At 42.4% G+C, this 23045-nt stretch overlaps 1 protein-coding gene across 4 annotated transcripts in view; it reads right to left on the reverse strand.

The window, feature by feature from the left end:
• MARCHF8 (membrane associated ring-CH-type finger 8) overlaps positions 1 to 23045 on the reverse strand; it is a 96139-nt gene that overhangs the window by 5064 nt on the left and 68030 nt on the right. For 2 of the 4 annotated variants that reach the window (XM_040072115.2, XM_040072116.2), the window contains exons 4-8: positions 20869 to 20948; positions 19692 to 20537; positions 17627 to 17807; positions 13810 to 13957; positions 6275 to 11286 (exon numbers count right to left, since the gene is read on the reverse strand). In XM_040072115.2, coding sequence (XP_039928049.1) covers positions 10982 to 11286; positions 13810 to 13957; positions 17627 to 17807; positions 19692 to 20537; positions 20869 to 20948 — 1560 coding nt within the window. In that variant the 3' untranslated portion in view covers positions 6275 to 10981. Of the gene's footprint in view, positions 1 to 6274; positions 11287 to 13809; positions 13958 to 17626; positions 17808 to 19691; positions 20538 to 20868; positions 20949 to 23045 lie in introns of those variants that run through there. The other 2 variants (XR_005702049.1, XM_040072118.2) reach the window with 2 other exon arrangements.

Here is a 23045-nt window from a genome sequence, read left to right on the forward strand (position 1 = left end):
CCCCTGTATGTGCCCATGTTTTATTTATTCCCTGTATTCCTCTAAGCTTTGGAAACACCCTGCTGCCTTTGCTTTACTGTGTGTAACACCAAATGCCAGTGTGTCTGCACATCAGAACTGTGCATACAGAACCAGCTCCCCATTTGCAGAAAGCCCTCTAAACACCTCATTTCATGCTCTCTACCCTGAGCACACCAAGCACCTGCTACCATCAAATGCTGACATTATGAACAGAAGAGCTGTCTGCGCTTCCTCCAGATTCCAACTTGCCCAGAGAAAAAGCCATAGCAGTGACACTGCACACTTGGCACTTTGACACCGAGACCACTAATACTGTTCTCTAGTATCTCATCAAGCAAACAAACACTACGTGCTGCCACCCCTGTTACCTCACTGATAATCTTCCTCCATGCTGCTGGCAGTGGCAGCTGCACGATACTGTGTTGAGACGAGCTGAGCTTTTGCACATCTCAGTGTCCTTTCATCATTGCTCTGTGATCAAACCCAGCTCCTCACCTCTTTGCAGTCAGGCCCAGCTGGTTTCTGGCTCTTGTGAACCTCTAGTGATAAACAAGCATAATAAGCTCAATTAAAACCACCTGTGGAGTGCTCGACTTGTGGTACACTTAGAGCTGAGGTTCTGTGCTGGATTAATTAGTGTATGATGGTAACTAATCAAATCATACTTTGGTGGCACTTTCAGTATGAGGCACTCAGTCCACAGGCGAGGCAGCAACCTTCAAACACAGAAGCAGGCAATTAAAGCCAACAGCTGGAAGCTGTTGCTGGCTGTGCCTGTTTCTGTTCTGGCGAGTCCACTTGGATAGTGCCTTGTGCCCCTCGGACCGCTGAGCAACATCGTAAGATATGTTTATGGGTTATGGATATCCTTCCCAAGATAGGCTGTGGCCTGTCTTATGTTTTAAATCACTTACATGTTGTGGCCACACAACAATGGGGACAACAGGGACAGCCTGTGCTGCCCTTGAAGGATCTTGTTTCTGTTTTGCAGAGGCATGAAGATGCTGGGCTATGCTCACCCAGAAGAGTCAGGGAAGGTCTCCTATGTCTCTTCAGGTCAAGTACAAACTCAAGCATTTCCTGTATTGCGACTCAGATTTCAAGGTTCTCCTACATTCAGGACATGTTTTTATATATAGACATAGAAAAGATTCAAAAGTACTCAGCATTAATTTCTAGTCTGCTGCTACTGTTTAAATAACAAACAGAAGTGCAAAATGGCCAGCCCTTGCATGGCCCACCTGAGGTAGCTGCAGAATCCCAGCCTGGAGGTCTGATTACTCCTCCTGAGATTTAAGCAAGGGATTCTTGCTACTGCACTGTGATCACTTCCACGGAAAATGTTACCACATAGAAGTGCACCACAAACCCAGTAAGATCTTCCTTGCTTTCCCCTTCCTTTTACATGAGATTTCGAAGAACTCACAGTTCCATTTCCTTTTTGCATAAGAGCTGTTAGTCCTAAAGTTTCTAAATTTAGGTTCATAACCTTCATTGAAAGATACCTGAAACCCTTTTAGCATATCAAGTGCTTCAGAAACAGATTTGTCATATCTCAGGCCTCTTTCTAGACACCTTCATTTTCACTGCAAATATGGAACAAAGTGGTGTTCAAATCTTGATCAGCTGGTTTCCATGGGTTTTTTTTGCATTTCAGCTCTGATGCAGCATTTGAACACAATTCTGTTCCCCTGAGTAATGAGTTCTGTTTTCACACGGTTTGAGGCTCTTCTGTACAAAAATGTGACTGGGAGTCTCCCTATAGTGTTACAACTCCTCTTAAAAATGCATTAAAAAATACTAGATAAGCTCAGTCCCGTACAGGAAAGTTGTAGGAAAGTTGTAGGAATGCATTTGTTGTGTCTCACGAGCCTTTTCACAACTATGTCTCTTTTTAAGTCCGTTCTTTTAGCACTTCTTTTATCATGAGGTCCACATAAAAAAAGTTATTGATAACTTTTACTTTTAGCATAATTTCAAACGCTTTGTCAAAATCCTGCTAGACAAAATGCAGGATACACAAAACCCAAACCCAGCTATTTTATCCCGAGAGTACATTATTTCACTCATAAGGAGACGACACTGTGGTCACCACCAGCCCAGGCTTACACCCCTCCAACCCTTTCCCTGGGGAAGCAGGAATTGTTCCCTGCACCAGCTGTGCACAAACACCTCACTCCTCCCTTGGAGAGGGTTTCACTGAGGCAGCAGGATCTGTGCAGCCACAAGCAGGCAGCTGGGAAACTGGGTCCTTAAAGCACGAGCAGCTGCTGTTCTGGTCGGGCTGTTAGTGCAGGGCAGGACAGCTGCCTGCAAGGGGCACATCTACTCTGCTGCTCCTTACTCACAGCTCCCCTTTGCCTAAACAGCCCTCAGATTTACTGCATGGAAACTCACAGCAGAAGTCAGCTGCTGTCCCTCTGTACCTTCATGCAGTGCCTGTGAGAAACAAGGTTGTTCTGTGAAGATGTCATGTATCTTACAGCCCTCCTGAGGTTACAGGCAGTTGGGGTAGGCAGATGGCTCTCCTGAATTAGGTTAATAAGGATTGGGGTAGGGAGCAATGATACAATGCTGCAATTAACAAATGACAGGAGCAGCAGAGCCTACAGAAACTTCCAAACTACATAAATAATCTAAGGGGCATGAGCTTAATATCTGAGAACATATGGGTGCTAATTGCACTTTACTCCACCAGAATGGGGAGGAAAAAAACCTCCACGTTTGTAGAACTGCATCTGTCCCACCTCAGTGCCCAGTAATGAACTCTAGGTTTGCAAAGCTCAGCACAGTGTCCTTGCTCTCCCATCCAGGCAGTGGCGATTCTGGCACCAGTTGAATCTCTCACAAGCCCCAACAGGGCTGTTATAATAACCCTTAATATAGAATTTTTATACCTTTTCTGCAAGGGACCATCCAGGTTGCAAGGGGCTGAGAGTCTCTATCCCCATGAACTTCCTACCCTCTTTAGGAGCTGGTGATCCTTGGGTCCCTCACCCCAGTTAACATGATGTTGGACACCTCCCTCAGCCCTGAGGACCATGGGATCCGGAACTGCCTGACCTCATCACTTCCCCCAAAATGTGCAGATCCTCTCCTTCCTCTGCAGATGTAGCTGTGCAGCTCTGGCACTTAACGAGAGGAGGGAGGCAGAGAGAAAACAATGTGCTTTCAGGCTCCCCCTCCCCAACCATTACTGAGGCCATGATGTAACACTGCTGAAGATGAGGGGAGAGCAAAGGCGTGGGAAACGTAAGCCACAGACAAGGCAAACAAAAGGGATACAGCTGCATTAGTGGCTGCTCATTTTGTGCTGCACACTTTTGACAGCTGCAAAACTGAACAGCAGTGGGAGACTGAAAACTGCTGCAAAATTCCTAAGCCCAAGCAGCAAAGGTAGAGTCCTGATAAGGCTTGTGCAACATCAGGCAGGTCCAAATTCATCCTTGAAATAATACCTCTAACTTCTACCACAGCTTGATATGGTCCGGGGCTGCAAGAAGGTTGCTCAATGGAACGGTTTGATTTAATTCACATCTGATTTCTCTGGTGTACATCAGCTGCTTATATGTTGCCATGAATTTAACAGTCCTGAAAGCAGTTTTGGAATTAAACAAACCAACTTGCTGGCATGAGGAAATACTGGTTTAGGTAATCCCATTAGTAGAATCAGTTCTCTTTTAATACAGCACTTTCAGAGCAAGAAGGTAAACATGAGAGCAAAGTAAGTGGCAAGGCAGGCTCTAGAGATCTCAGTTTATCTGTAGAAAGAGGGCAACCATACTTGGTGAGTTATTTTGGGATGCTCAGGAGTAAAGCAGATATGACGTATGACACACTCTCCAAGACTGCTGTGCCCTTGCAGCTGGGATCAAGTCACCAGCCCAAGACATTTCCTGTCTTTTCCCAACCACAAGGGTAACTGTTTCCCATGACAAAGGAACCTGCTGTCCCAGCACCAGACCCTGCAGCTCTAACAGTGAGGCATTCTCCTAAGCCTGCTTGGCCTGCCTTGTTTGCAGGTGGCCTTTGAGACAGAATCAGAACCCAGCACAGAAAGGCAGTGCCAGCAAAATTGACTGGGAGGTCTGTTTTAGCGAAGTCTAAAAATGTTAGGATTTGCAAGCCTAATTCCTTGAAGCTTCAGGATTTAATGAGCACACCCTGAACACACCCATTCGGCTCTTTACAGCTTTCTGGTGTTTTATTCAGTTATTTCAAACCTTTCTCTGATGTTAAAGCCTTTGAGATAACTTCATTTATCTCCCCAATACTCTCAAAGTCTACTCTCTATTTTCAGATATCAGTTCCTCTGACACCATTCTTGCCTCTTCCTAGAATGCACTTTAAAGAGTATTCCTAAAGTTTGCTATCACTCGACCCTGCCTGAGCAATATTTAATTTCCAATTACTCTACCCAGTATAATGCACTGAATTTACTCCCCATTGCCTTTGCCCAAGGCCCTTTTGATATTTTTTTTTTAAACTTCCTCTGTCTCCTTTCTCCATCTAGCCAAGATGAACTGAATTTTCCTCTGTTCAGTTCTTGTTCCGTATTGAGCTATTCTTGCCTGATTTTCTTATGCTATAAATCCATCCCAAAGCAGTGAAAAATCATCCTCTTCTGCTGTTTCGTGGTACACAATACAATGTCAAAATGTCAGAGAGCATCCTGTGCATCAGAGACTGGAGCCTAAAGGATTTACAGAAAAACCTGGGATCACAAGGGACATTGACCTTTAATTTGCAGTGTTGTTTTTGGGTACTTCTATGGTCATTCCCATCAACCACACATTGCCTGCAATTTGGTACATCCCTCACAGCCAGCACAACCCTCACAGCCAGCCTGGCCCAAAGGCAAGTGAGGAAGGGGGCAAGAGGAAGGAAATTTGGGGTGCACAAGTAGACTGAAGGGAAAAGGACAAGCACAGCATGAGATGGGTAACACACTGGGGATAGAGAAATCTGAAATGGAGGGGTGGCTGCCAGGAGACTGGTCCACAGGGAAGTGGGATGGAAGATAGCCAATTCCCGCAGCAGTGCAGGGGGCTGAGCAGCAGTACAGGCACAAGCCTGGCTCTTGAAAGAGGACTTGGAATCAGAATCAGCAGCTGGAGCTGCATCTTCTGACACCTTTGTAGCCTCCATAGGGCACTCATGGACCTTGCAAAATGCTTCCCTTCTGCTTCCCAACTGCCTCCTTCTGCCCTGCTCCAAGAGGCAAGTCCTGCTGGTCCTGCCAGCCAGATGCCAGTAACCACTCACCAGACAGCTCCAGTTCCTGGGGACCAGATCAAAAATCCTGTTCCTGGAGTCACAGCCGTGCCATATGCTGCTGAGCCAGTGCTGTTCTCTGCCTCAGAGATGGACACACTTCACACAGTGACAGTAATACCCTTTCGGATGAAAATAAGGTTTATAAGAGGAAGTAAGTTAATTTATAATTAACTTGAGATGCCTGAGCCCAAGACAAGGAACACTTTAACCGGCAGCCAGATGGCTTTGTGGGCTCTGTTCTTAAAGCATTTATCAGCTTTTCATCCCAGAGACTGCCAGTCAAACAGCAGGCCCTGGAAATTATCCTGCCATCTCTCCAGGAGGGTATTTTTGTATAGAGCTCTTGGTGGATTTCCAAACTTTATGTAAGTAGCTTAATTTACTACAGCCAGACTTTCTTTACTAATGAAACAATTCCATGTGTTTTGTATGGAAGACACCTCTTCAGGGTTGCAGATTTAATATTTCCTTCCCTTCCTTACCTAAAAGAAAATTAAAAACTAATTACTACTTAAACAGAAAAGAAAAGCTTTTCTTTGAGCCCCCTTGTGTCTGTTACAGACACAACTCTCCAGGTCTTTGCTCTCTGTTGTGTTTGCCTTTGTAAGTTCTCTACTCATGCTAGAAATGTATTCTAGTGAAACTGCTAAAAATTTCCTCTTCTGTATACAAAATTAATATTCTTCCTAGAGGATTATCATAGCAATGAGCATCTTCTGCTCTTCACCTCTACACAGATGCATGTGAGAACGTGACTTCAGACATGAAGCATTTGACGCCCCATGCAGCATTGATTCCAGAAGGTCAGGTTTTAAGGCCCATGAGAATCTTCTCTCCCCACCTCCTGCATAGCAGAAGCTGTAAAATTCTCCCTATGATTCCTGCATTTGAGGCCAAAGCACTTGCATCAAAGGAGTTGCCAAATTATTCCGATGGTTGCAATGCCTTTATCATTATGGATCATTTTGTCATCAAATTGTCATGGGGTGCTAACTCTGCACTGGTCTGCTGCACTGAAGAGCCATCAAGTTCTGTGTTTTGATAATCTTACTACTGGAGAGATCAATTTTTCTCCCCATGCTTTTTCAAACAAAATGGATACTATAATGGATTTGGGTTTTTCTGTTTTTTTTATAGAAACACTTTATTGCTGCAGTCAATAACCCTGTGTATCACACACAAATAACCAATTACAGTTTAAGAAACTAAAAATAACTGCAAGTGGTAATACTGAGAAAATGAACATACATGAAAGGATACAAAACTATACATTAAGTTACTAGAAATTTAATAACTAAAAAATTCTGCAGAAGTATGAAGTGTCTTGTATAAACTATACAACACATGCCAGTGTAAAGTTCTCCAACATTATACAATTACCCATCTAAAAATGTTTTACCTAAATACAAGATTAGCTGCAATTTTTAAACAGTTATCTTCTACACAAAGACAAGTGCTTTCAGTACTTCATTGGAATATACAGACACCGCAATATCTCAAATCTAAAAAATAATCACAAAATAAAAGGTCCCACTTAAAATTTTTCTTTGCGTATCTAATATAACACTAAGGAAATCCAGCCAGCAATATCTTTGCTTTTGTATTTGCCCTGTTTTGCCTATATCTCAGAGGGACTCAACCAGAGTAACTGACCTCCACCCTTCCATTGCTGGCCAATCTCCAGAGCAGACCTCAACAGAAATCTAGATCTTAACACACATCAGCTTTAGGAGAAATTTGGACCTGGTTCCCACCTGGCAATAGATACGTACTCTGCCACACACAGGGCAGAAGCAACCAGCTCCTGTGCCTGGCCACATCCGTGCATCACTTCAAAGGTTTCCCTTGAATGGCAGCCGCCTTCCTTACAGCACTAAGTGGGACTCATGCTCTGATCAGTGCAGGGGGTTGGCTTGAACAGAGTTAAAACTGCTTCCCAGGAATTCCCAGGTACAGCACAGAGGCCCAGTACTTCTCTAACCTCTCACAGGCTCATTCAATCTTCATTGAATGCCTCCTTGCTGAAGCAAAGCCAATCCCGATGATACTCAACCAGAGGGAGCTCTCCCAAGGTCTGGGCATCTCTTCAGAACACATTTTAAACACCACTGTCACTCCCAAAAATACAGGCTAACAGTTGAAAAAAGTCCTGAGAATTCACAGAAATTTAGTATCTCCTCAGCTCTTACATGGGATCAGCCTTCTGCAGCACACAGCTGTATTTCTAACATCACACATGTTCACGACCGGGCAGATTCATCAAATGTGACACAGCAGGGGAATTTCCTTGGCCCAGATGGTGTCTTTCTGGACAGGAGTGCCATCAGTAGATTGGGGTCAGTTATCTGGGGCATTGGACATATCAGCAAAGGCTCTGACAATCCAGGGAAAGGATTGTGGTAGATGGCATTAAGCCTGTGCTCCCTCCTACTTAAATTCTGGTCTCAGGAAAGCCGCAGTGTAACCCAAGCTAGCTTTGGCCAAGGTACAAGGACCAGGCTTCCATTTCAGTCATTTCAAAAGCTGCCAGAAGGAAGTACTGGAAAGCCTGATCTAACAGGGGTGGTTGTTCCCCTTACTGACATCTGAACAGAAAGGACAGAGCTCACCTGAGCTGGCATCAGTGCCTAATACCTGGAAGCTGAAAAAAGTCAGCAGTATCTTCTTGAGGAGAAAGAAGAAAAAAAAGCACCATTCAGCCTTCTCAAACATTTGATGGCACCATGCAGAAGCAGAGAACTGCAACTCCAAAAGCCCACCATTAACACCAAGCAACAATCAGCACGAGAAATGTGACCAGCATAAATGAAACCCCCTGACAGATGGATCTCTTCTGCAGCCTTTCCTGGTATAAGCATTCCTAAGCAGTATGAAGAGTTTAAATAATAGGCCTTAATTTTCATTAAGAAAAGACCTGCTGGGAAAGGGAATTGTTAGCAGCAACACTGGCTAAAACATTTTCATTCACAAATCTTTCTCCCCAAGTGATTTTGCTGGAGATGATTTTTCCTTACAAGTTAAGATACTCAGGGGCACTGCAAAAAACCTCCAGTACCCTGAATACACTGAACACTACCTGGCACATTCCACATGCAGCTTCCAAAACAGCAAATGAGATTTTGCAATGTTTCACCCAGAATCACGTACAACAGTGACTGCAGCAGAACCAGCAAGTTACGGTACGCTGTATCGGCGATGTCAGAACATTGCTCCCACAACGGAGCCTCTCAGGCGTGAGCTGGAGAGCAGCCAGGTTTCATACCAGGACTTGTCCATCTTCATTTCACCCACTGGCCACAGATGGGATGAGAACACGCACAGCATCGCTCGGCAGCTGATTCTGTGCACCTTGCAGCTGTAACGTGAGCATCTCGCAGACGGGCAGGCCTTGTGCACTTGGGCATTTCAGAAGAACATCATGAACGTGTGCAAGACCTGATACTTAAGCCACCTGAGTTTATCTAGTGAGTCTTTCACAGAACAAAAGAGAAAACGAAACGAGACAGTGTATTATCTGCGTTCTCATAATAGAAGGGGATCACCCACAGCAGAGTTCAGGAAAGGTCTTGAGTAATTGCACTTCAAGTTATGGCAGGCACAGGCAACTAACTCTGCATGTGCATGGTCACAAAGACTGCCCTGATACTAGCAGGGTATGCAGGGTTTGTCTGCCTGTATCACTTAAGCACAGGACATCCTGACAGCTAGTACAGTACACAAATCCATGCCAGTGCAGCTTTACCAGGACTGCCCAGAGGTCTGGATGTTTTAACACACCTCAAGAACAAGGTACCGTGTTGTTCATGAATATCACAGTAAGCTTCAAGCATGAAGTGACAGAGGCACATGTGCTTTTCCTCTAACAGCTTCTAGAAACCACTGAGATGAGTGTTCTCTTACCAGAGTCCCTTCTCTGCCTTCTATTGAAATACTGATTTAGAAATAAGTTAATATTACATTTTAAGGAAAAAAAAAATCCCTGATCTCTTACTATTATACTTTTAAGAAGTTTTAAAACAGCTGCTTTTACTATGAAAAGAATGTACCCGAAGTTGTACTTCAAAAATACTAAGTGAAATTTGAACTAGAGCTCAGAATTTAGTTCACTATCTCAACAAGCAAACAGAAACTTTTACCTGAGAAGTCCAGGCAACTCCTACTAAAACCAGCCATTTTTCATCATTGACTTTACAGAGATTTAGACAGGGCTCAGGTAGAGAAAGCTTTCAAATGCAGAGGCCTCGTGCTGACTTTTTGTGGGGCTTTGTTTCTGCTCCAGTCACACTGAGACTTTGGTTAAATGAGGGCTTAAAGCTGGACAGTGGTGCAGTGAAACAGACTGGACAAACAAATCAACTGCAGACATCCCAGGCTTTGGAAAACTCTGTCTAAAGCCTGGCAAACAGAATTTAAAACTGTCCCTCACTTTGCATGAAAGCTGACCGATTAAAAGCCAGTCCCGAACTCAAAAGCACAGACATATACTATTCTCTGACCACACAGTGCATCACATCAGGCAGGTATTTTTAAATTTATCCACTTAATGTGATATTTACTTCCTACACTTGGATGTCAGCATCTCCTCTGACAACATCAAATTCTTGGGTAATTCACACATGACACAGCACTAAAGAAAGAAAGCCAGTTTCAGCTGTATTGACTAAGTTTCCTTTTTTCTATAACAGCTCACATTTTTATCAATATTGCAAGAAACCCTTTGCCAATGGTCTGGAATAAAAGTTACATCAGGTGTATATGTGCAGGTGTGTTGATGGTCTGACCTGTTGGGAAAAAAAACATCAAAACCAATCCCCAACACAGAGCACTGAAACCACTGAAAACAAACATTGTACACATCCACTACTCCTCATACACAAGTCACAAGTGCAATATCCTTTGAAGAAAACTGCTCCTCAAAGGAAACTCAAAGAGGCAGAGTTTTTTAGTGTTATGTTTAGTAAGATAATATGGGCATGTGTTGGAAATCACAGGCTGAATTTTTTTAAATTTTTTTTTTCATAAGGCAAGAGGTTTATGTTCCAGAAGAAGAGATGGGGTAAAGAATGAAGAAATGTTTCAAAAATGACACATTCTTTCAAGTTTCATTCTCATTTGACATACATATCACAAAATAAAGAATTTTAAAAGTGCTATATGCTTTTTAAGTCTCATCGCAATATGTAAAGCAAAATTTTACACCTGCTGCCTAAGACACAATGTTAGTGGCAGTGTTAGTGGTAGATTAGACTCTCTCTCATTTCTCTCACTGTCTGGGACAAGCTCCTTCATCACACGTAAAGAACATACCAACCAAGCAACCCCACACTACACATCCTCCAGAATCACTTAAGAGTTATGTTCTAAAGTAACAGACTCCATGAAGTTGATGACAGCTCACTAGCGGCTTCCTTGATACCAAACCCAAGGCTCATTCTACCCAATATCCTGTGGCTCTTTGATCAGCCAGTACGAGACACAAAATGTTGAGAGGTATGCAACCATGATGACATTGACAGATATGCCTAAGGGATTTTAAAAAATTCCAACAAAAAAAAAACAAACGTAAAAAATTCATCCGCCAGCCCTCAGCTGTTTGCTGATTTTAAAAAGGTAGAGCAGTTTGCAGTAAACAATGATATTCAAATCTTCAAGGACATACAGAAACACCCCTTCCACCCAACAATCAGACATGAAGGATTTCTGCAGCACAGTCTTCTGGCTCTGTGTAATGCGAAGAGTTTGTGTCTGAATGGTGAACCCCAAACATTTCTTTACTTTCGAAGTTTGGCTCCATTAGTGCAGGTTTTTCAAAAATATTCTTTTTACTAGTTTCTGGACAGTTTTGTACATATATTACTCGGTTATAAGCTTTAAGTCTCTTCCACAGCTGTACGTACACCTTGCATTGTACATACATGAACAGAAGTCCTCCAGTGAAACCAATAGCCACAACTACCAGCTTAGTCCAAAATGGCCACTCTAGAATACCTGGAAGAAAGAAAATAAAAAGAAGAATTAAATTCATCTCAGAGACTGCCAGTCAAGCAGCAGGCCCTGGAAATTATCCTACTATCTCTCCAGGAGGGCATTTTTGTATAAAGGTCTTGGTGGGTTTCCAAACTTTATGTAAGTAGCATAATTTACTATAGCCAGACTTTCTTTAGCTGGACTAAACTGGATCATTCAAAAATGTACTGTAAGGAAACTGCCACAGAGTTTGGGTCATGCAAACTATTGTTATTTTGCAATTTTTCCTGTCTGGCTTTTTTTTTCCCTCTTCAAGTCAAACACATAGACTTCTGCTTCACATATCACATTCTTCCTCACCAGAGAAAAAACCAAAACAACTGATTTTCTGTGTCTGAGCCTTGATGCAGTACAATCACAGAGTCAATATGCTTAGGTCCTTTTACACCTGTTTTTAAACCAAGACTGGATCAAATTATGAAAGGGATTCTATGGTATGGTTTCCTCCTCATAGCAGAGACTCAACCCAGTGACCCAACAAGTCTGTTCCACTCTGTGATCACACAGCACATGGAGACATAAAGGAATGATTGTTACCATATAGCGAGACATGTTTGTTTTGCAGATGAGGAAAACTTTATCTGCATCACACCCAGTAACTTGAATCTGAACTAGAGCACCTCCTCTGTTACAAAACTACAAGTGCTGGAGATGCTGAAGCCTTCCAAGCTTGCCCTCTGTCCTTAAAAAATTACCACCATCAATCTGCCTAAATTTGTCTAGCTTGAACATTTAGACAGTGGATCTTGTTACATTTCTATCAACCAATTTTAAATTAAAAACTATTCATTTTATACATATTCTGCTTACATAGGTCCTGTATTCACCCAGCCTCTTTAAAATAAGTGCCATCACAAGATGGCTATGAAACTACGCTGAATCACCCATTATCAGGTTTTTCAGAGAATAAAATTGTATCTTTCCAACTCTTCAAAGCTTTAACCAAGATACAGGCTGCTGTTGTTTTGGAAATGTATGGTAGTGTGGGAGGAATGAAAATATTTTAGTTCCAAAATACAAAGGACATTGCAGCCCTACTACTGATGAAATCCCACCTGTGATTCATGCCTGACCCTCTGATTCAAAGCTGAGCTGTCTCATGCTGTCTGTAGGCAGTGCTAGCACATGCTTGCCCCTGTGTGGACATGAATATATAATATATATCCACACACACTTCCTGCATCCCCCAGCTCATTACAGCACTCCCTGGATTTAGAATCCAAATGAAAGGAGCAAATAAAGCACTATAATACGTACTAAATATTCACATCCTTCCTCCTAGTTATGCTCATCTAATATTTACTGGTTAAAATAACCTGGAGACATTAAATCTTTGAAAACACATCCTTTTCATTATCATATGAAAAACCTTACACTTTTGAAAGGCCAATAATGTTCACTGTTCATGGAAGAAATGGGGTTGGATGGAACAGAAACTAAGGGATTTCACTGAAAGCAGTTTTCTGACTGAAGTCATGAACAATCCAACTATAGCCTAAATGAGAAATGAGAGGATAACTTTTTAATTTCAAGGGATTCTGCTCTGAAGAGACTGTAACAGCTCTGTGGATTTACAGGTTTATTAATGCTCAACTACCTCCCCAAAGGACACTGTTAATCACCAGCAAACCATTTTCCACCTGCATGCCTAGCTGGCCTGCAGTGCTCTGTAAGCAAGGAGAGCTTGCCTTCTAACAGCTTCCATCCATTCTGTCCCCACCTTTAGGCTCAGCTGCCTGAGGAACAGTTTTGTGACAGCTGCAAATCTGCAGCCCAGCATACTGAGTAAACACATTTCAGCTTGGTATGTTTACTGCTGACATACTAAAGAAAATCTTCTGTTCAAGGAGTTAAGGTACCTGTGCATTGGGCTGGCAGCCCCTGGTAAAACTGCAATGCATCTTACCTCAGCTGTGCAAACTGGAGTCCTAATATTCAACTTGAATTTCTTCTGTTTCAAGTGCAATCACTCATATAAAAGTTCTTCCAGCCTAATGTGGCTCTCACTGATGAAAAACCCACCCCACATATGACTGGGCAGAAAGAAAACCCTCTTGATTTACCTCAAAGATTTGAATTTAGGTTCCTCTTACTTCTTCTCTTTTTTAAAACTGTTCCAGTTCTGCCCAGTTTAAAGGTAGTCATAGCAGCAAACAAATGCTTACATCCTTATCTGCAAATTTAGACCTAAATTTGCTGAGGCAGTGCAACTTTGTGTCTGGCTACAGTGGATTAGCTCTCACATCCATGCATTTCACAAGTGCAAACTAAATTGACCTGAAATAGATTTAAAAAGTACCCAAAAATTAATTCACTGGTTAATTTACTGATTTAACTGAATAATTTTAGCACTGTGCTTTTTAAACCAATCCATCCCCAGAGTAAAGCTGACTAGTTTAAGTTTCACACATTCCACATCCTCTCTGCAATCGGGATAAATGATTATTCCAAGAGAATAAGCGGGAAGATAAGCAAGGAACATACCGGTAGTTTGTCCCTGTTTAATCTCTTCAGCAGTCCTGTCTATCAGGACATAGAGAGACCACACAACGCAGGTGATGGCAATGATATGGAATGTTACAGAGCACATGATCTTCCTCCTCTCACTGGCTGTCATCTGCAACTTCTCCCACTGGCAAGAAACCAGGAACCAAGCAAGAGATTAGGAGTTTATTGTAGTAACTGGAGAGTATGAAAAGAGAACATTGATAAGAACAAAAACCAGGCAGGAGACCAGTTTCCTCCTAACAAGGATTTTAAAAGTCAGATGGCATCACTGCTTTGGTCACAGCATGTGTGTGACGGCAGGCAGCTCACCCTGCTGTGACAGGAGCCATCCTGGTGCCAGAGGGGACTGGAGTGCTCAGCTCCCAGCTGGTGCCTCAGCACAATGTCATCACACCCTGCTTACCAGCACAGGGGCAGCTCCAGCAGAGAGGGGCCCAAGCAGTGCTGCTCCTGCCTGTGCTCCCCACTGGACAGCATGTACCCACAGCTGCAGCTGAGTATCCTGAGCTGGAGTGGGAACCCTTGCTCAGGGGGGCATTCAACACAACAGTGCAAGTGGCACATGATTCAACTGACCAGACAGCCCCTGGTGAGCTCTGAGTCCCGTGGCTGTTCAGCTCTCACCTCCTGCCTCTGGGGGTTTCATTCAACCTTCACATGTATTTAACACCACTTAGAGCAGCGACACTCACACTTTACTTTCAGTGTTTCAAGTGCACTTACATACACATGCCCTAGGAATATACAGTAGAACGAGGGTGACAGCTTTTCTAAGTGAAAGAATGCAGCAAATTAAATCCCCAGTTCTGCATCTATCAATAATGCTTATATAGCCCAAAACAAAACCACAAAATCAGGCTAATGTACTTGCAGAAAGATACAAGGAAACTAGACAATTATTACAGATGCTTCTAATATGCCAGACATAGCTGGGACACCAAGAAGCTGTATTTTAAATTTATTTTCTGTAATTTTTCCTATATATATATGACGAAAGTTTTTGCATGTGGGACACACATCCCTCAGCATATCTGCTTGGAAGAGAATTACAATGGGCTTTTCTCACACTTTCACAAAATACATGCTGGGACATATAAACATCTCATGCATAAAAATGTGCATTTGATGTCTCATAGAATAACTTGTAGAAAAAGAGGACTTCAAAAGGAGGCCTAATGTGGAAAGGGGTGAGGATGACCTGAATAGTATGTTTGAAATCATCCATTATGTTGAATTATTGCTTCCACTGCCACAAAAATGAGAACGGTTGAAACATGAGACAGAGACTTTGTGATTATCTCTGTGCTGCCAATGCTGCCAACAGACATCTCCTTGTCCAGCACAAGCCACATTTCCAGTTATGTGGGCATCCAAACCTCATCATAGCACAAGAATTGAATACTTCCAGGAATGACATGCTAGACTCATTGTACTAGAAAGCTGTATTTTTTCAATCATTTCAGAAAAAGTTTGGACAAAACATTCCCTTTGTATGTTAAATAGAAAATTGCTTTTGTTTCTATACAAAGGTATTGTCTTTTGACAGAAAGTACAAATTAATCAAATTATTTTGCCAAAAAGCAACCATGTTAGATCTATTTGCAAATGCTTTTACTGAGCCAGGAGGACCTGTGTTTTGATTAATTTATAATTCTCTTTTCTGTTCCACAGCTTGGGCTCCTCTGCTGGACAATACCTCCTGTGAACTGCTGGCTCCACAGTCACAAAAACAGCTTGCACCACCTCACTGCTTCAAGAGAGATGACTGCAAAGCAAAAGAGAAAATATTCTGCAAATTGCACACTAGCCCAGAGAGGAAATTCAAATCTGTAGGTCCCTGCTGTATTATTCCGATGACACAGCATGTGGCATTTCCCACTTAAAATAGTCAGCAGTTCTGGACTTTTCAAGTCTTGTTAAAACAAACAAACAAACAAAAAACCCCAATGGCAGAAAATTTAGATTTAATGTCTCTTTTTTTAATTGAAATTTTACTCTTGTCTGCCCTCATCTTCATTTGAGCCATGGCACATTTTGTTCTCACCCTCTCCCCTTAGTAACTTAGTGTTTGAAAAGCCCAATGCTGCAATACGACCTTAAGATGCCAAGGAAGTTTAATTCCATTTCTAACCCACAGACAAGGAGAAGCCCCATTATTTGTCCCATCCTGATGATATTCACCAGTTCCAGACTGTTTCCTCCAGACTGAAAGGCTGCCATGAGGGCTGAGTTGAAGACACAGAGGCATCTTATCTTTTTGCTGCAGCTGAACCACTAAAAGGACTCTAGATGTATCTGAGAGGCAAACTCTTTTTATTTATGGCTCTATCCCTACCTTCTGGCAACTTGTCTGCTTCCCACAGATGACCTGTTCAAATATAATAATGATGCTGAGTGACTCATTTCTGAAGGTGCACAACATTTTCTTTCCCCACAGGACACAAATATTCAGAAAATGTTCCCCACCCACTTCAGGCAGAGTGAGCAGAGGAAAAAAAACCAGCAGCCAACTGACAACTACAGCAACTCTTCTTCCTTTGGATTCTCTAGAGTAATTTCTTTCCTGTCCTATGGTTGGGCTGTGCAAAGTATTGTCTGTGCAGACAACAGAGCTTATGATGACCAATAGTGCAGCACAGAAACAACTACACTTGGTGCCAAGGGGCTACCAAGCCAAAATCTGCAGTGTTTACAAGGCAATGATCCCCCACAGTCATAAGCAAAGGACATCCTATCCACTGGACATGCTAAGCTATACACTTTGCAGACAGTACGTCTCTCTGAAAAAATAAGAAGCGTTTGAAATTTGCTCTATTTTCTGTTAGCAGTTACTTTTAGGATTTGGACAAGTTCTCATACCAGTTTTTAGATAGCTGCAGTCCAAACTTCTCACCCTGCAAGATCATAACTTTTTATGTTTTATGATTTAATGTTTCTCATTTAATCTAGTTCCAGACTGAGGTTATTGTTATTAACCTCTTCCACTTTGGTAGATATGGCAAGGCTTGTCTGTGCTAAGAATACCAGTGACTTCCATCTCAAAATCCTGATGTAAGGACAACTGACCTTGAAAGCTCAGAGGACATGGGGGAACAAAACGAGGACAGAAGCACAAAACTGATCTTAGCACCCATACTTTAAGACACCAGACTTATGAAAGATACTTATCTATAAAACAAAATACAGGTTCAAAAACACAGCAACCTCGAAGTACTAAAACCTAGTCATTCATAGCCTAAGAAAAGGTGAAAATGTAAACACCTTCTACTTACAATGTATTATTTTCACTAAATAAATTTGATCCTTTAAAAAGAAAAGAAAAACCACAAATTTTAACTAAATTATATTTAAGAAGTGTGATTTAAAGTAAACTTAATGTGAAACCCTCATATTTTGTAGAGGACTTCAAAGCTATGTGGATCTTAGAGCCACAAACTAAAGCAGTAACAGTAATACAAAGCTCCATGTTAAAAACAAATGTTGACAACTGTAGAGTTTTGTGCTCTAAAATCTAAGGAAAAAAAATCACATATATATTTACACATTTAGACACAGAAAGCTGCTGGGCTATAACAGCTATTATCAGAGCTGGATTTCAGGGATGTTGAATTTGCTAGGGTGAGTGTTAATTCAAATCCTTTTCTACCTATACAAGACTGACCAGACATACTGAGGAAGCACAAAACCCTTAATAAATACACATTAGGTGCTGCAGGCTTGCGGACACAGCCTGCTCCAGAGTGGATCTCTGTTTAACAAAGCCTGTCCTTGGGGAAGCAGGTCCTGTGCCTACCTTTCTCAAAGGCTTCAGTTTTGTCTCCATGATGAACTCATACTTGCACAGCTCGCAGCATCGCGTATCCGAGCTCTTGATCCATTGCTGCAGGCAGGCCTGGTGCACAAAATGAAGACTTCCCGTACAGTGACAGGGGGTAATCAAAGGGCTCTCATCATCTCCTTCACAGTGACATATCCTGAATCAGAAGCAAAGCTGCTCATTAGGAGAAGAGGAAGCAGAAAGGATGTGGAAGAGCCGTGTAATATCTGTGATCACACATGGATGTTCACTGAGGATCCCGAGACGTAAATCAAAGGAATGTGTTGCACAAAGGAGCTAAAACTAAACAACTCAATTGCTGCACAAGCACGTACACAGGCACAAAATAATTAAGCACAGACAGCTGCTTTCTCACAGATGAGGCACACAAATAGAGCCTGACAGAAATGCAGCACCTGAAAGAAAAAATGGAGCAAGAAATGACAACATTTCACCCAGACCAATAGCACTTAACTGCAAATAGCAATTAAACAGATCAGACAGCACTTCCCAAGACAAAATATGTACAGAGAGGTACAGCTACTCATGTACTACGGTCTGAAATAGAAGATTAAAAAATTCTAATACCAATGGTGAAACAGTCTACCCCAGAATCATGAACAACTAATTTAGACAGCCTGGATTTTACACAAGTGATTAATTTCAATGCAAATTGCTAAGAGGCAGATTCACAATGCAAAATTACAGCACTGAATCTGAACCCCAAAACACGCTTACTCTAAATGGTTTTGCTTCTCCAACTCTTGCTAAGGAAGCATCGGTTCTGCAAAATTCCCTATTTTCCTTACAGCCTAACTGTGCAAACAGCAAAGACATCTGATAAAATGTTACTACCAGCTGCTGACATTTGATTCCAGATTCAATTTATACACAACCCTTGGGTAGCATCAAACATTGTGAAGTCCTTCTAACCATGTGGAAGAGGTCATGAATTGAAAGGGGGATGGTGAGGAGCTCAGGGAATGAATACAAGTTACTAAGCATATGTGAAATAGGTTCTGGCCTGCTGCCATCCCTGTCAATTGCTGAAATCTCTTACTGATGTGTAGCATCTTGCCTCTTGTGACCTTGCTGATAGCTGGCAAGTGGAAATGAAGGTGTGGGTGGATTACAACAGCATCTTGTTGATGATAAGCCAGTACAGAACTAGATATGGTGGTAATGAGTGGGGGAATAAAATAATGTTGGCAAGTAATAAATAAAGCCAGCTTTAGGAAGTGCTGTTAGGGAGGAGAAAGACTGGGATAATAAAATGCTAGGTAGAGGGATTGGACATTTGCTCCTGAACTTGATGACTCTTGCCCCTCAGCCACAATTTGGATGTGAGACTGGGCAAACCTGCAGACAAGTCACCATGAAGACAGTCCAGATCTTGTTCCTACCACCTGTGCACATTATTAATCCTCTGAAGCTGGAATAAGGACGCTCATCATTTTTGAACCTCACACTACGGACATCACACAGGTCTACCACTAACAACCAGCACTCAGGTCCCCCTTGACCAAGACAACCAGGAAACCTGTAACAGATAAAAAAGTGTGGTGGGATGCAAACTGAGGGGGGAAAAATCTAAGGCTATATTGATCTGATCACAAGCAATTTTCAAGCAATCTGTTTTCTCCTGATTCCCACCCTCTGTCCAAACCAGCAGTGCTTTCAGGACAAAACATTGCTCATTAAAAGCTAAGACGTGTTCAGCTTGACCTTTATGATGCGTAGCTGAGTCTCTGATCGTATTCCCAGTTTGGGCACTGATAAGAGAAAAATATTATCTCAGAACCCCAAACCTGAAATAAATTTTAGGAGAATTTATGACTCCAAAAGAAATTATTTTGCTTAGTAGCCTTGTTAAGTGCATCAGAGGGGTGCAGGAGTGCATAGAGAAGGCTGCATGCTTCAAATCACACATACTGTATTAGCAAGGCGACAGGCTAAATGAAGAGACAGAAACAGCACAAAGGCAGGGGAAAGCAGAACAGTCACCACTGCACATGGGAGGGCGGTTCTCTGGTAAACCAACCTGCAGGTATCCCCCGATGTGGACACAGGGGACAGAGGGGGCAACTTTTCTGAGAGAGGGGAAGGGCAGTCAAGGTCACTGTCCTTCTCAACTGAACAGAGCGGTGCCCGCTGCTCTTTTGTTTTGAGTTTCACTGAGGTGCTGTCCTCAAAGACGTCATCATCTCCCATATCATCAGAGCAGAAGTCCGTGCTTTCCACCAGCATGCTGGAGGATTTGTCAGCTTGGAAGTGACTGGAATAGCTCTCCAGTTCATGAAATTTATGCAGGCTGCTGATGCTGGAGGTGTGGGAGAAGGAAAAAAGGTAACGCAACAGTTTTTTGCTCCTTGAGGAGTCATGGTCCACCTTGTCCTCCAGCAGGGGGATATGTACAGCGCTGTGGTTCTCTGCTCCTCCCGATGCACTTGAGTAGTTGGAAAGGGAAGGGATAAAGGAGTGCTTAGAATTGCTAAAAGAAAGAGGCCTGAGATTCAGCGGTTTCCTCTCTTTAAGATGAAATTTGTTAATCCTCAAACACTGCTCTTGATTCGGGGTCAGTTTGCCTTCTGAGCGTGTTCGCTCCACGTAATCAAAGCACTCGCTCGTGCTCTGCGCCTTCTGGTCCACGTCATTGAGGGACTTGGAGAATTTCAAAGCGCGGGTGGGCTTTACAGTTTTAGCAGACCTGAGTGCCTGGCCCCGATCCTGCCCACGGGAGTTTCTCTTTGCTGCACGTAACGTGTCCTGACAGATTACTGTCACAGTGACCCCTTGTGTCAGAGGGCTCTGGCAGTGCGGATTTTTCAAGACAACAGCAGACTGCACTGGACTGTGATGACAACACTCAGAAAACACTGCACTGGAACTGCATGCAGAACAGTGGAATAAAAGCACAGAAAGTAAAAAAAAAAACAAACAAAACAAAAAAACAAACAATTAAAAAAGAGAACGTGTATAATTAAAAGTGAGGAAATGAGAATTACAGCTAGTGTGGGAATGGCAAACATAGCAGGGCCAAACAGTCAGTAGGATTTAACAGAGCAGTGTTAGACAGCAGTCGAGTCAAACAAATGGGATGCTTCAAGTAGGAAGCCCACATCATTTACTTCCCCATAAACACACTTTTTCAGTTTTGTTTTTCCTTAATCTGAACCTCGCCTGAGCTTCACTGTAACCATGCAAATGGCACACTTTACCTGCAGATGTCCTGGTTGGATGGTGTAACAGAAGTCCGAGAGAAGCTATGTGGGGCAGAGACAGAGGTTGGACTTCCAGCCTGCAGTGAAATTAAAACAAACAAAAAAACCCTCAAGTCAGGAGTCAGTATGCAGAGCAATCATCTTCAGGATGAAACTTAGCATATGGAGTCAGACACTCTACAGCAGATACTCAAGGACTAGTTGTAAGAAAGTGACTTCACTGTTAAACTTGAGAAAGGTCAGAGTCTCATCCCTGGAGAAGTAGTGATCAGAACAGAAATGTTTTACCCCAAGGTCAAATGCAGACATCTCTGGAGTAGAACCTGCCAGCTGTCAAACATTGCACAGAACAATAGCTCATGAAATGAGGAATGCTACAGTAATTAGAATAATTAGATGGAAGTGTATGTATAAACTAGCTGGAATTTAGCTATCATGTAGTATCTAATCCTTCCTCCAACAATGATGGAAAGATATTAGAGGCTTGGGATTTTCTTCACAAAACAGAACCTTCAGTAATTCAGTAACTCTAACACAACCTGAGCACTTATATTCCTTACTAGCACATGCACATGAGCCCCATCTGCCAACCAGACCATTACCTGAAGTACTTTTGGTACTTTGTGAGGCGTTTCATCCTGCTCTTACTTGAACAGGATGAACAGCATCTTCCATCTGCCTGGGGAGGAGGTGTGGCAGCAATCGTATTTGTAAGTCACAACAAGAGCACAGTGAGAAATAGAATAACTGAAGAATTAAGGATTAGCTGAATGAACTCAGAAACATAAAGTGAAGCTCTTAGCACATTTAACACTTAATAAACAAATCTAAAGTCAATGTGCTAAGAATGAGCATTGTCTCAGCTGTGACTCCACTGGCTGTTATTAAAGACCTTTTCTGCTGCTGCATTCTGCACGTCACTTGGACAAACTTCTCAACTCTTCCTGGAGATTTTGGTGAAGAGAAGACCTGCATTAATAACCTCATAATAGAGAATCTTTTAACCTGGGTCTCTCATGTCCCATAGATGCTAGACAGGCTGCACTGCTCACCCACTGCTGCAAAACACTGTTGCACTTCAGAATTCAAACAAAGGCTTACAGCTCTTTTGATCTGCACAGCAAAGCCTGAAACCCAAAAAAGAACAATGCAATCAGCAAACCAATAGAAATGTCAATGCCACACAGGGCTACACAGAAACCAGCACTGCCAGCAGAGACATTGGTCAGGTAACTGCAGACAGCCAGACAAGGGAGATCTCAGGTGACAAAAGGTGTGTAGCCACAGAAGCATGCTGTGCCCAGCCCTGTGCTTCAGCTTCAGACATCAGAGCTGCTCAGTCATCACTGCTTTGATCATGCTGCAACACACACTGCATGTGTCTTGGAACTCATCAATTCTACACTTAATTTATTAAAAGCCCCTATTGTATATTTAAACAAGGCTGCCACATGCTTTTGTACTGTCATAGCAAAACCGAGGTTCCTTATCACACATAATACTCTTATTTCTTTGTGAGAGAAGGTACATACACATGCTACTTTATAAATTCAGATAAAACAATCACCTTCCTTGTCACACAACTAATCAGTTAAGGTTTTCCTTCTCTAGTCAACAGCACTATAGACAGCAATGTATCTGCCCTCACATTAGGATACCTCAGGTGCACAGACACTGAAAAAACAGGTATCCATTTACAGCTGGGTCTGCAGGAATCAAAAGCATGGCTCAGCCAAGACTCAGACAAACACCTCTTAACCCTTAGTAAGACACTGTAACTTATCTCCTATCTTACCCAAAGCTGGGTACATGTATAGAATAAAACCCAGCAGAATAACCTTGTGCCAGAAAGCAAACTGAACTATGTAACGATTGTGAAAAAATGAATTAAAGACAAAGATCAATTACTGGCTTTATCCTGAAAACTACGGTTCTTTACATTTGGCATCACTTGCACATACTAATGATATAGCATTCTGATCATGCAGTGATGTGAATTCAGGGATTTGTTGGAAATTTGTTTTGTCTTTCATGCTTAACCTCTCCTAAAAGCAGGTACACTTAACTTCATATCCTATCTTTTATAAGGGTTTGTGCAGTAACTTTCGTTTCACCTCAAAGTCTGACAATTTAATGCAAGATCTGACACTAATTTACTGATAAACTGTTTCACT

Source organism: Hirundo rustica, chromosome 8, assembly GCF_015227805.2.
Source record: "Hirundo rustica isolate bHirRus1 chromosome 8, bHirRus1.pri.v3, whole genome shotgun sequence".
NCBI lineage: Eukaryota > Metazoa > Chordata > Aves > Passeriformes > Hirundinidae > Hirundo > Hirundo rustica.